The sequence below is a fragment of the Pristis pectinata genome, chromosome 11, assembly GCF_009764475.1.
Source record: "Pristis pectinata isolate sPriPec2 chromosome 11, sPriPec2.1.pri, whole genome shotgun sequence".
Lineage (NCBI taxonomy): Eukaryota > Metazoa > Chordata > Chondrichthyes > Rhinopristiformes > Pristidae > Pristis > Pristis pectinata.
Genome location: NC_067415.1, coordinates 4,172,682 through 4,187,369, shown reverse-complemented (window position 1 = coordinate 4,187,369; position 14,688 = coordinate 4,172,682). Strand labels below are relative to the sequence as shown.

The window sequence follows — 14,688 nt, the reverse complement described above, 5'->3', positions numbered from 1 at the left end:
TGTACCAAGGTACAGTGAAAAACTTTGTTTTGCATGCCATCCAGACAGATCACTTCATTACATCAGTACAAGGGAAAACAACAACAGAATGCAGAGTAAAGTGTTACAGTTACAGAAAAAGTGCAGTGCAGGTAGACAATAAGGTGCAAGGTCACAACGAGGTAGATTTGGAGGTCAGGAGTCCATCTTATTGTACTAGGGGACCTTTCAATAGTCTTATAACAGCAGGATAGAAGCTGGGTCTTCTGCAAAAGGCCAACAAGTTTGCTCAGGACTGACATCTTCTACCCATGTAAGTGTCCCTCAATTCTAGATTTTGCACATTCTCACTCTGTCATGTTAAATGACTTGGATGAGGATGTGGAAGGGTGGGTTAGTAAGTTTGCTGATGATACAAAGGTTGGTGGTGTTGTGTATAGTGTAGGAGGTTGCTGTAGATTACAACAGGATATTGATAGAATGCAGAGCTGGGCTGAGAAGTGGCAGATGGAGTTCAACCTCGATAAGTGTGAAGTGATACACTTTGGGAGATCGCATTTGAAGGCAGAATACAAGGTTAATGGCAGGACTCTTAGCAGTGAAGAGGAACAGTGGGATCTTGGTGTCCACATCCATAGATCCCTCAAGGTTGCTGCACAAATTGATAGGGTTGTTAAGAAGGCGTATGGTGTTGGCCTTCATTAGTCGGGGTATTGAGTTCAAGAGCTGCGAGGTGATGTTGCAGCTCTATAGAACTCTGGTCAGACCACACTTGGAGTATTGTGTTCAGTTTTGGTCGCCTCATTATAGGAAGGATGTGGAAGCTTTAGAGAGGGTGCAGAGGAGATTTACCAGGATGCTGCCTGGATTGGAGAGCATGTCTTCTGAGGATAGGTTGAGCGAACTAGGGCTTTTCTCTTTGGAGAGGAGGAGGATGAGAGGCGACTTGATAGAGGTGTACAAGATGATAAGAGGCATAGATCAAGTGGACAGTCAGAGATTTTTTCCCAGTGCGACAATGGCTAAGACGAGGGGACATAATTTTAAGGTGATTGGAGGAAGGTATAAGGGGGATGTCAGGGGTAAGTTTTTTACACAGAAAGTGGTGGGTGCGTGGAATGCACTGCCGGCAGAGGTTGTGGGGGCAGATACATTAGGGACATTTAAGAGACCCTTAGATAGACACATGAATGATAGAAAAATAGGGGGCTATGTGGGAGGGAAAGGTTAGATAGATCTTAGAGCAGGATAAAATGTCGGCACAACATTGTGGGCCAAAAGGCCTATACTGTGCTGTAGTGTTCTATGTTCTATGTTCTATGCTTTATGATAGTTCATACACTCCAATCCAGAAAACCTGATGAAGGCATAGAGTCCTGATGCAGGGTTTAGAAGTGTCAAATCCTTTCCCTCCACAGATACAGCTCAACCCACTGAGTTCCTCCAGCAGATTGTTTGTCGCTTAACTTCCCAGTGAACCTCTTCTGCACCCTCTCCAAAGCCTCCACATCCTTTCTGTAATGGGGCGACCAGAACCGCGCACAAGACTCAAAATCTGGCCTGACCAAAGTTTTATCGAGGTGCAACATGATTTCCCAACAGAAAAAATGTAAAAAATGTGAAATGTAGGAAATACTCATCAGGTCAGAAAAAAAAGTGACCCGATATCTCAGATAGATAAACTGCAGCAGTACTAGTCAGTTCTGATACAAAGATACTGAGGAAACTGACACTGGAGAGTTTGATGTGAAGTCCAGAGGGTTGCAAGAGGGTTCCGTATGGAAGACTCAGTTCCGGTCGCCCCCTTACAGGAGGGATTTGGAGGCTTTGGAGAGGGTACAGAAGAGGTTCACCAGGATGCTGCCTGGATTAGAGAGCATGTGCCGTAAGGAGAGGTTGGACAAACTTGGGTTGTTTTCTCTGGAGCATCAGAGGCTGAGGGAAGACCTGATAGAAGTCTATAAGATTATGAGAGGCATAGATAGAGTAGACAGCTGGTATCTTTTTCCCAGGGTCGAAATGTCTAATACTAGAGGGCATTCATTTAAGGTGAAAGGGGGTAAGTTCAAAGGAGATCTGCGGGGCAAGTTTTTTACACAGAGAGTGGTGGCTGCCAGGAGTGGTGGTGGAGGCAGATATGATAGAGGCATTTGAGAAGCTCTTAGACAGGCACGTGAATATGCAGAGAATGGAGGGATATGGACCTTGTGTAGGTAGAAGGGATTAGTTTAGTTAGGTGTTTCGATACTAGTTTAATTAGTTTGGCACAACCTTGTGAATTATTCAATAAACATGCTGAATTATTCTCAAAAACAGTCTCTGTGCCAATAATCAGTGATTGAAGGGACACTGTGTTAGTGCAATTCCAGCAAAGTAGTAAAAGGTGAATAGTTGATCCCTTTCCTCATCTCCCTCGTGTCCCCAAACAGCCCGAGCTTCTGCACAACTCATCCTTGGAATTTAACCCCCTCATCCCCAGTATCATTCTGTTCCGTCAGATGTGGAGTTCTGGACCAAGTGCTATTAGTCCAGGGCACATCACTGATCAATCTGCTTGTTCCATACTAACCAGCACACACTGGTGAAAGACCAAATTATGGAGTCATAGAGAGATATAGCATGGAAACACAGGTAGACATGATGGTGAAGAAAGCTCTTGGCACACATGCCTTCATCTGTTAGGGCACTGAGTATAAAGATGGGAGGTCATGGTGCGATTGTACAAGATGCTGGTGAGGCCACACTTGGAGTATTGTGTTCAGTTTTGGTTGCCCTGCTATAGGAAAGATGTTACTAAACTGGAAAGGTTCAGAAAGGATTTACATAGATGCTGCCAAGACTTGAGGGACTGAGATTGGTCAGGCTAGGACTTTATTCCTTGGAGCATAAGAGACTGAGGGGTGATCTTATAGAGGCATATAAAACCACAAGGTGCATAGATAGGGTGAATGCATGCAGTCTTTTACCGGGGTTGGGGAATCAAGAACTAGAGGGCATAGGTTTAAGGTGAGAGGGGAGAGATTTCATAGGAATTTGAAGGGCAACTTTTTTACACAAAGGATGGTACGTATGTGGAACGAGCTGCCAGAGGAAGTGGTTGAGGCAGGTGCAATAACAACTTTTAAAAGACAGTTGGACAGGTACATGGATAGGAAAGGTCTAGAAGGTCATTGGCCAAGTGCGGGCAAATGGGACCAGCTTGGATGGGACATCTTGGTCGGCATGGACCAGTTGGGCTGAAGGGCCTGTTGGCCTACTGTGTAACTCTGTGACTCTATAACAGGCCCTTCAGTCCACTGAGTCTGTGCCAATCATCAACCACTCATTTACACCAACCCTACATTGATTCCATCTTTTATTCTCCCCACATTCTCATCAGCTCCCCCCAGATTCTACCCCTCACCCACACACTAGGGGCAATTTACACTGGCCAATTATCCTAGCAATCTGCAATGCCTTGGGACGTGGGAGGAAACCGGAGCGCCCGGAGGAAACCCACGCGGTCACAGGGAGAACGTGCAAGCTCCACACACAGGACAGTGCCCGGGGTCAGGATCGAACCAGGGCCGCTGGGGCTGGGAAGCAGCAGCTCTATTAGCTGTGCCACATCTTGTGGGACTGTGCAATTAATCTGTTAAAGTTTAATTTGTAGTCTTGAAAACTGTGGCACAACACTTGGCGTACAAGGTCAGAACGTAACCTTTACTTGTCAAAACATTTCCCGATGTTAAACATTAGAATTTATCACCGATTGCATTCCGGATAAAATCGATTTTGGATATCCCACATTTCGATGAGGATCTAGAGGCAGTGGTGAATAATTGAAAAGACTCCTTTCCTTCAACTCACTAATTACATCAAGAATCAGGAGGCGACGGTTTCATCCCTTTGTTCCGTCTACCCGTCGAATTAAATTTATCGAAGTTTCCTTCCCTTGATAACCAAAAGTCCATCAAGTTGACGGTCAATACACACGGTCTTTTTCCCAGGGTTGGGGAATCGAGAACTAGAGGGCATAGGCTTAGGGTGAGAGGGGAGAGATTTAGAAGGAACCTGAGGGGCAACTTTTTCACCCAGTATATGGAATGAGTTGCCAGAGGAAGTAGTTGAGGCAGGTACATTAACAACATTTAGAAGGTACTTGGACAGGTACATGGATAGGAAAAGTTCAGAGGGATATGGGCCAAACACGGACAAATGGGACTAACTTCGATGGGAATCTTGGTCAGCATGGACCAGTTGGGCCGAAGGACCTGTTTCTGTGCTGCATTACTCTATGACTGTATGAAGCTTTAACACTTATTGTCAGTGAATCTTTCCCGCCAATCCCTGGGAAACCCTGTCCCACAACACAGACGGATAGGGAGGTGAAGAAGGTATATGACATTCTTGCCTTCATAGGTTGGGGCATAGAGCAGAAGAATTGGGACATTATGTGGCAATTTTACACAATACTGGCTAGAAGAGGAGGGAAGGTGTTCTTCTCTCCATCCAATACTCATCCCTCAACAAATGCCACTGGAGCAAATTATTAGGCTGTTTATACAGAACAGTTCCTGGGATCTTCCTATGCTTTAATTAGTTGCAACCTTTCCTACATTCCAGTAGTGAAAACACATCACAACTGGAAAGGGATCTATGATGTTCTAAGCTTGTGAAGGATACTATAGAGAGATGATAGATCTTCCCCAACCCACTACCCACAGGAAGGAAAAGTACCCCACCATGTCGCAGACTTTCCTAAATTGGAAGTATTCCCACTCCAGTTACTTGCCCAGGCTACTCCGACAGCACCTCCCAAACCTATGGCCTCTCCCACCGGGAAGGACGAGGGCAGTGGGTGCAGGCGAACACCACTACCTGCAGGTTCCCCTCCCAGTCACACACCATCCCGACTTGGAAATACCTCGCTGTTCCTTCACCGTCACTGGGTCTAAATCCTGGAAATTCTCTCCCCAACAGCAACGTGGGAGCCCCTTCTCAAGGGGATGAACAACAAATGCTGGCCTCGTCAGCAAAACAAAAGAGCTGGTCATTGACTTCAGGAAGGGGGGAGGTGCACATGCACCTGTCTACATCAATGGTGCCAAGGTCGAGAGGGTTGAGAGCTTCAAGTTCTTGGGAGTGGACATCACCAGTAGCCTGTCTTGGTCCAACCACATAGACGCCATGGCCAAGAAAGCTCACCAGTGCCTCTACTTCCTCAGGAGGCTAAACAAATTTGGGATGTCCCCTTTGACACTCACCAATTTTTATCAATGTACCATAGAAAGCATCCAATCCGGATGCAGCACAGCTTGGTACAGCAACTGTTCTGCCCAGGACTGCAAGAAACTGAAGAGAGTTGTGGACACAGCTCAGCACATCACGGAAACCAGCCTCCCCTCCTTGGACTTGGTAAAGCAGCCAACATAATCAAAGACCCCTCCCATCCCAGACATTATCTCTTCTCCCCCCTCCCATCAGGCAAAAGATACAAAACCCTGAAAGCACGTACCACCAGGCTCAAGGTCAGCTTCTATCCCGCTGTTATAAGACTATTGAACGGTCCCCTAGTACGATAAGATGGACTCTTGACCTCATAATCTACCTCGTCATGGCCTTGCACCACATTGTCCAATTTGTGTATTGTGTACTGGAGTATTGTGTCCACTGGAGTATTGAGTCCAGTTCCGGTCACCTCATTACAGGAAGGACGTGGAAGCTTTAGAGAGGATGCAGAGGAGATTTACAGGATGCTGCCTGGATTGGAGAGCATGTCTTATGATGATAGGTTGAGTGAGCTGGGGCTTTTCTCTTTGGGGAGAAGGAGGATGAGAGGTGACTTGATAGAGGTGTACAGGATGATAAGAGGCATAGATCGAGTGGACAGTCAGAGACTTTTTCCCACGGCGACAATGACTAACAGGAGGGGACATAATTTTAAGGTGATTGGAGGAAGATATAAGGGGGATGTCAGGGGTAAGTTTTTTACACAGAGTGGTGGGTGCGTGGAACGCACTGCCGGCAGAGGTTGTGAGGGCAGTTACATTAGGGACATTTAAGAGACTCTTAGATAGACACATGAATGATAGAGAAATAGGGGGCTATGTGGGAGGGAAGGGTTAGATAGATCTTAGAGCAGGATAAAATGACGGCACAACATTGTGGGCTGAAGGGCCTGTACTGTGCTATAATGTTCTATGTCTACCTGCACTGCACTTTCTCTGTAACTGTAACACTTTACTCTGCATTCTGTATTGTCTTTACCCTGTACTACCTCAATGCACTGTGTAATGAATTGATCTGTATGAAGGGTATGCAGGACAAGTTTTTCGCTGTACCTCAGTACAAGTGACAATAATAAACCAATTTACCAATGATGCTGAGATCCTGAAATACAAATCACTAAAAAGTATTATATTATGTTATATTTTATTATATTATAATCTCTTGCAGCTGATCAAGACCACAGACCTGGATCCAAAGAAGAATTACATCTTTGGTTTCCACCCACATGGTGTGCTGGTGGCAGGAGCCTTTGGTAACTTCTGTACTGAGTTGACCGGGTTTCAGACCCTGTACCCCGGGCTGAAGCCCCACATGTTGATGCTGCCTCTTTGGTTTAGGATCCCTTTCTTCAGGGACTACCTCATGAGTGGCGGTGAGTGAAAACAAGACACATACACAGACAGCCCAGGTTCACACAGCTCCCTCAGTACAGGCAAACACGTACACTGACAGCCTGTGTTCACACAACACCCTCAGTACAGGCAAACACACACTGACATCCTGTGTTCACACAACACCCTCAGTACAGGCAAACACGTACACAGACAGCCTGTGTTCACACAACACCCTCAGTACAGTCAAACACGTAGACAGACATAAGATATAAGATAAGACATTTATTTATTAGTCACATGTACATCGAAACACACAGTGAAATGCGTCTTTTTGTGTTACTGAGAATGTGCTGGGGGGCAGCCCTCGTTAATGTAATAGAGGTGAGCTAAACTCGGTCGGTGGTCGGTTTGAAGGAGGGAATTGAACACAAAGATAGGAACTTGAAGTAAAAGGAGAGAATGATTGAAATACTCAACAGGGTGGGCAGCATTGGTGGAGAAAGAAACAGCGTCAGTTCAACCCAGAACACTAACCCTCCACATTTAAAACATTGTCTAATTTTAGTTCAAAATTCCACAATCTGTGGTGTCTGGGGAAGAATTTTAATGAGACACAATAGACTGCAGATGCTGGAAATCTGGAGCAACACACAAAGTGCTGGAGGAACTCAGCGGGTCAGGCAGCATCTGTGGGGGGAAATGGACGTTTCGGGCCGAGACCCTTCATCGGGACTGGGAAGAGAGAGGGGAGGTGGCTGATATAAAAAGGCAAGGGGGAGGGGGTGGAGCACGAGCTGGCAGGTGAGGGATGGGGGAAGGGAGTGGGATTGATGTCAGAAGCTGGGAGATGGAAGAGGCAAAGGGCTGAAGAAGGGGGAATCTGACAGGAGAGGACGTTGGACCATGGAATAAAGGGAGGGAGGAGGGGAGGGGAACCGGAGGGAGGAGGGTGTGAGTGATGGACAGATGGAGAGGGCAGGGGAAGGGAAAGAGAACGGGTGATGGGGCCAGTGGGGTAAGGGACAAAAAGAGGGGGACACTCGCTCCAGAGTTTGCAGGGGTGATGGGAAAACAAATATTGGTGTGATGTAGTATTTGGACAGTTCAGGGTGAGCTCAATGTTATGATATTTCAGGGTGAATGGGTTTGACTTTGAAATAAGTCATTGTGTGTCAGCTGGGCTTCTCCCTGAGAGAGATACAGCGTGGAATCAGGCCCTTCGACCCACTGAGTCTGTGCCAACCAGCAACCACCCTTTTACACCAACCCTACATTAATCCCACTTCATTCTCCCCACGTTCCCATCAGCTGCCCCCAGATTCTACCCCTCACCCACACACCAGAGATAATTCACAGCGGCCAATTAACCCACCGACCCGCGTGTCTTTGGGATGTGGGAGGAAACCGGAGCACCCCGGGAGGGAACCCACGCAGTCACAGGGAGAACATGCAAACTCCACACACAGGCAGAAGTTGGGATTGAACCTGCACCTCTGGCAATGTGAGGCAGTGGCTCTACTGGTTGTGCCATGGTGCCGCTCCGCTCTACTTCCCTGAGTCCAAAGGCTGTGGGTTCAAACCCCATTCCAGATGCACGGTAGTGTAGTAGTTAGCTTTACAGTGCCAGTGACCTGGGTTCACTTCCGGCCGCTGTCTGTAAGGAGTTTGTACGTTCTCCCATGTCTGAGTGGGTTTCATCCAGGTGCTCCGGTTTCCTCCCACATTCCAAAGACGTATGGGTTAGGAAGTTGCGGGCATGCTATGTTGGCGCCGGAAGCGTGGTGACACTTGCGGGCTGCCCCCAGAACACTCTATGCAAAAGATGTATTTCACTGTGTGTTTCGATGTACTTGTGACTAATAAAGATAACTTTAAAAGAATCTTTGAACACAACAATCTAGGTTGATAATGCAGTGTGGTGCTGAGGGAGTGCTGCACTGTCAGTGATCACACCTTCCTGATCAGGCGTTAAACTGAGGACCCATCTCCCTGCTCAGCAGGATGTGAAAGATACGTAGCAATAGTCAATGGAGAGCAGCTAGGTTCTTCCTGGCATTATGGTCAATACTCACTCCTCAAAAAACATTGGGAAAGGTAGTCATACATCACAGAAACAGGCCCTTTGGCCCAACTCATCCATGCCAACCAAGATGCTCATCTAATCCAGTCCCATTTGCCTGCATTTGGCCCATATCCCTCTATGTAATCCATGTACCTGTTTTTTAAATGTTATGATTGTCCCCGCCTCGACCACTTCCTCTGGTGGCTCGTTCCATGTATCCACCACCCTCGGTGTGAAAAAGTTGCCCCTCGGGTTCCCTGCAAATCTTTCCCCTCTCACCTTAAACCTATGACTTAAATCTCTACTTTTAGGCTCCCCTATTCTGGGATAAGGACTGTGACCATCCTCCTTATCGATGCCCCTCATGATTTTATAAACCTCTACAAGGTCACCCCTCAGCCTCCTTCGCTCCAGGGAAAACAGTCCCGGCCTGTCCAGCCTCTCCTAACAACTCAGGTGCTCCAGTCCCAGTAACGTCCTTGTGAATCTTTTCTGCACCCTCTCCAGCTTCATGACATCTTTCCTCTAGTTGGGTGACCAGAAATGCACATAATATTCCAAGTGTGGTCTCACCAACCTCTTGTACATTCTCAAATGCCTCTGCACCTCCCTCTTCTTCAATGCCATGTGACCTTCACCGAGTTTTCTGTGTTCCAGGTTTGGTACCGTCTGATAAGGAGAGTGCAAAGTATTTACTGAGGAGGAAAGAGGGTGGTAATGTGGCGGTTATAGCCATTGGAGGAGCTCCAGAAGCCTTAGATGCCCGGCCAGGGGCATTTACACTGCAGCTGAAGAACAGGAAAGGCTTCATCAAACTTGCTCTGCAGTTTGGGTAAGGAATCACAAACCTCACTGGTGCTTGGCGTCTTAATTATTTCTTGCAATTCGCTAAACGTCAAGCGGTTATAAATCAAGAGGTTGTGCCTCAGACTGTACCGGGAATGGGTGGGTTGTCTACCCAACCGTTACCTGCAATGGGTGGGTTGTCTACCCAACTGTTACCTGCAATGGGTGGGTTGTCTACCCAACTGTCACCTGGGATGGGTGGGTCGATGATAGGTTGTAACCTGGAGTGCATTGTTGTCTGATGAGGGAAGGTTGGGCTTATATCTGCTGGAGTTTAGAAGAGGGAGATGTGACTTAATTGAAGCATTTCAGATCCTGAGGAGTATTCCCAGGGCGGAGGCGAAGACGATGTTTCCTTCTGTTGGAGATTCTGGGACCAGGAGTCACTGCTTAAAGATAAGGGATTGCATTTTTAAGACTTTTAAGAGAATATTTTTCTCTAGGATTGCCAAGATTCTTTAGAAGCAATGTCGTTGAATATTTTAAGGCAAAGGTAGAAAGGCTCTTGTTAAAAGGTTACAGATATAGATGGGGAGTGACGGTTCAACCATGATATTGACTGGCAGAGCATGCTAGAGGGGCTGAATGGCCTTCTCCTGTTCCTAATTTATCAAAGTCAAAGTCAGAGTTGAGTTTATTGTCACATGCACAAGTCCATGTGTGCACAGGTGCAATGAAAAACTTACTTGCAGCAGCATCACAGGCACATAGCATCAGATAAGCAGCATTCACAAGAAAAACATAAATTAAACATAAATTACACACAATTTTTACAAGAAAGGACACAATTCAAACAAAAAAATGAAGTCCATTTTAATGCAAAGTGATCAAAGTGGTCACAGTGTTGCTGTACACAAGTGGTGACCAGGGTTGTGCAGGTTGGTTCAAGAACCGAATGGTTGAAGGGAAGTAGCTGTTCCTGAACCTGATAGTGTGGGACTTCAGGCTTCTGTACCTCCTGCCCGATGGTAGCTGCGAGAAGATGGCACGGCCCGGATAGTGGGGATCTTTGATGACAGATGTTGCCTTCCTGAAGCAGCGCCTCCTGTAGATACTACCGATGGTGGGGAGGGATGTGCCCGTGATGTATTGGGCTGAGTCCACTACCTCCTTTGTTTCAATGTTTTTATGACCCCACACACAAAAAAATGAACATAATTATCCAGGTTGTCTCCTTGAGAGTGCTTTTAGTGTTATAAGGAGCTGTGCCCTGGTTGTGACATTAAAATGGGCTCCTGTCTACACTCAGAGGCAAAGTGGAGGGATCCTACAGACAGAATTTCAAAGAGTAGGGCATTTCTCATCCAACATCTTCAATAGAAGACAGATCATCTTGTTGTCGGTCATTGGTGTTTCTGGGGTCAAGCCACTCATTAATGTTAACAGCAACAGACAATCTGCTGGAGGAACTCAGCGGGTCGAGCTGCACCTGTGCGGAGGGAAAGGAATTGTCAACGTTTCGGTTCGAAACACTGCATCAGGTCTCAACTCAAAACATCAACAGTTCCTTTCCCCCAACAGATGCTGCTTGACCTGCTGAGTTCCTCCAGCAGATTGCGTGTTGCTCCAGATTCCAGCATCTGCAGTCTTCTGGGTCTCTATAAATGTTAACAGGTTTGCAGACAGGAACCAGAGGAACTTTCAGTAATTTCAGTAACTTTAATCAACTGGTCAGGTTAAAGGTTTGTCCTTTGAGAAAGGATTAAGCAGATTGGGTCTGTACTCTTCAATGTTTAAGGGAATGAGAGGTGATCTCATTGCAATATAGGAAACTCTTGCAGGGCTTGACATGTGGACATGGGAATCAGAATCAGATTTATTATCACGGACTTCTATAATGCCAGCAGGTTCAATTCCAGCCACTGTCTGTAAGGAGTTTGTACGTTCTCCCCGTGTCTGCGTGGGTTTCCTCCAGGGGCTCCGGTTTCCTCCCACATTCCAAAGACGTACGGGTTAGGAAGTTGTGGGCATGCCACGTTGGCGCTGGAAGCGTGGCGACACTTGTGGGCTGCCCCCGGAACACTCTACGCAAAAAAAGATGTGTTTTTTCACCGTGTGTTTTGAAGTACATGTGACTCATAAAGAAATCTTATATCTTATATCTTATCTTAATGTGACTTTTGTTGTTTTGCAGCTACAGTGGGATGCAAAGACATAAAAATGCTAAAATGATAAATATAGAGAGCAAAAAAAGGAGTAACGAGGTAGTGTTCATGGGTTCATGGACCGTTCAGAAATCTGATGGCGGAGGGGAAGAAGCTGTTCCTGAATCCTTGAGTGTGGGTCTTCAAGCTCCTGTACCTCCTCCCCAATGGTAGTAACAAGAAGAGGGCATGTCCTGGATGGTGAGGGTCCTTAGTGATGGATGCTGCCTTCTTGAGGCATGGTCTCTTATAGATGTCCCCTGTATGAGGTGTCTAGAACAAGGGGTCATAGTCTCAAAATAAGGGGACAGCCATTCAGGACAGAGATGAGACCCTGGTCCACAGTACACACTGAGACCCTGGTGTGCTACAATCTGGGACGCTGTCCCAGTACACTCTTAGACCCTGGTTTCATTCCACACTGGGACCTCACATCTATTGAATCTCCTTTTGATCTACTGTGGGTTGAGGGTTGAGAGCTTCAAGTTCCTAGGAGAGAACATCATCAATAACCTGTCCTGGTCCAACCACGTGGATGCCACGGCCAAGAAAGCTCACCAGCACCTCTACTTCCTCAGGAGGCTAAAGAAATTTGGCATGTCCCTGTCAACCCTCACCAGCTTTTATCAATGCACCGTAGAAAGCATCCTATCTGGATGCAACACAGCTTGGTACGGCAACTGCTCTGCCCAGAACTGCAAGAAACTGCAGAGAGTTGTGGACACAGCTCAGCACATCACAGAAACCAGCCTCCCCTCCATGGACTCTGTCTATACCTCTTGATGCCTCCGTAAAGTAGCCAACATAATCAAAGACCCCAACCACCCCGGATATTCTCTCTTCTCCCCTCTCCTATCAGGCAGAAGATAAAAAAGCCTGAAAGCACATACCACCAAGCTCAAGGACAGCTTCTACCCCACTGTTATAAGACTATTGAATGGTTCCCTAGTACGTTAAGATGGACTCTTGACCTCACAATCTACCTCGGTATGAACTTACACCTTATTGTCTGCCTGCACTGCACTTTCTCTGTAACTGTAACACTTTATTCTGCATTCTGTATTGTTTTACCCTGTACTGCTTCAATGCACTGTGTAATGAATTGACCTGTATGATTGGTATGCAAGACAAGTTTTTCACTGTACCTTGGTACAAATGACAATAATAAACCAATTCCAATTCTGATGAGTTTAATTTGGTTTTGGGATACACCGACCCATTTTTGTAAGAGCGATCTGATCCACTCATACATGCCACTCATCCTCACAAACTTTTCCAATTCGCTTTGCCAGTAACTTTTGGAATAATAACATTTTCCAAGCATCTGAGTGGAGCTGCCAGTAAATGTAAAATCTCTACCTTTTAACACCAGGGCTCCTCTCGTTCCCGTGTTCTCCTTCGGAGAGAATGAAGTGTTTAATCAGGTGAGGAATCCCAAGGGATCATTCCTAAGGAGACTCCAGGACAGACTGCAGAAGCTGATGGGAATTTCGCTGCCCCTTTTCCATGCCCGAGGCATCTTCCAGTACAGCTTTGGATTTATGCCGTTCCGGAAGCCCATTCACACTGTGGGTAAGTAACATAAGGCTCGATCAGAAGCATTTCCCAGATTAACTCTCATCGTGGAAAGGTCGCCGGTCGACTTTAGAATTGCACACTTAAACAACGCTTCCTCAATCGAAGTTCTCGGTAGGTTGGGGAAAGGTTGGGAGTTTGGCGGTGGAATGGGGCAGGCAGGTGAGGGAATGGGGTGCGAAGTGGAAGGTTCCACACTGGCTGCTAACCAGAAGTATGGATTGAAGTTAAAGGAAGCAGTGGTGACGAGAGGGGACATTTTATTTTCACAGGGAGTTATTCTGATCTAGAGGGGCTGTGGAAGTAAAAGCATAAGCTCTTGAGGTGGGAGGGGTAAAGGCCAGTGGGAGAAGTGTGACTAATTGGGTATCTTCTTCAAAGATCCAGATGCAGACCTTGGGCTGAATGGCCTCTTGTGTTCACTGAGGGAGTAATACCGGGATTGCATTTAGCAAAGCCCTCTGTCATGTAGCTGAGGCTCATGATGTGAAATCTGCATGTGTTTTCTTCCAGTTGGCAAACCAATAGAGATGGAGAAAAGGGAAAGCCCAACACAGGAGGAAATTGATGAACTCCACCAGAGATACACTGAGGAACTCTCCAAACTCTTTGAGGAGCATAAGACACAATACAAAGTGCCTGAAGACAGACACCTAACTTTTACCTGAGTTCAATTACTTCTTCTCTCTCTTTCTCTGTTATTCTCTATATCTCTCACTCTTTCTTGCTCGCTTGCTCTCGCACATACTCCTCTCTCTCTCTGTCACCCTGTCTGCTCCCCTCTTGCTTTCTTCTAGTTCATCACTCTTTCTTGGTCTCTCCCACTCTCCACTCTTCCCCCTCTCTCTTTCTTCCATTTCAACTCTCCCTCCCCGTCCCTCTTTCTCTCTCTTTCGCCCTCCCTTCCCTTCCCCTTCTCTCTGTCTCACACACACACACACACACACTTTCTTACCATCACCTCAAAGAAGTGACAATCCAAATCAGTTTTGGATTCAGCTAATTGGATGGTTGACATTAATAGCCATCTAAAGTTGTCCAAATTCCTGTCGTACTGATCCAGACGTATGCTGAGAAGAAACAGTGAAGGCCAGACAGAAAACTGGCCAGACAGAAGAAAGCAGCCCCAAAATGTTACACCGTTAATTCTGTCCATGTTGGGGAGACACATCACAGACAGAAATTCAATAGTGCTGCTAGGTTTGATCCTGACTGGGACACGGCCTCCAGGTCTTCCATAGGCCTGGGTCAGTTTAATTCTGTGGCTGTACTGACTTTTTCTGGACTGGAGGTTTGACTGCTGTGGCCATCCTACAAGGCGGAGTGATCTACAAATAGCAGCCAGGCCACGGGGGGTGGAGCCAAGGGTTCTACCTCCAGGTTGCCCTGATACCCTAAAGGCAACTGATTGGTCCACAGCTGAGGGACCAGATGCAAAGTGTGGCTGGTCTCTCAACTCCATCCCTGAGCCTGTCAG

The 14,688-nt window shown here is 46.7% G+C and overlaps 1 protein-coding gene across 2 annotated transcripts in view; it reads left to right on the top strand.

Annotated features, from left to right (window-relative positions):
* mogat2 (monoacylglycerol O-acyltransferase 2) overlaps positions 1-14,158 on the top strand; it is a 32,642-nt gene extending 18,484 nt beyond the window's left edge. For both annotated transcript variants that reach the window (XM_052025711.1, XM_052025712.1), the window contains exons 3-6: positions 6,418-6,622; positions 9,304-9,478; positions 13,009-13,208; positions 13,725-14,158. In XM_052025711.1, the coding sequence (XP_051881671.1) occupies positions 6,418-6,622; positions 9,304-9,478; positions 13,009-13,208; positions 13,725-13,879 (735 nt within the window). In that variant the 3' untranslated portion in view covers positions 13,880-14,158. The remainder of the gene's footprint in view (positions 1-6,417; positions 6,623-9,303; positions 9,479-13,008; positions 13,209-13,724) is intronic.
* The last annotated feature ends 530 nt before the right edge of the window (positions 14,159-14,688 follow it).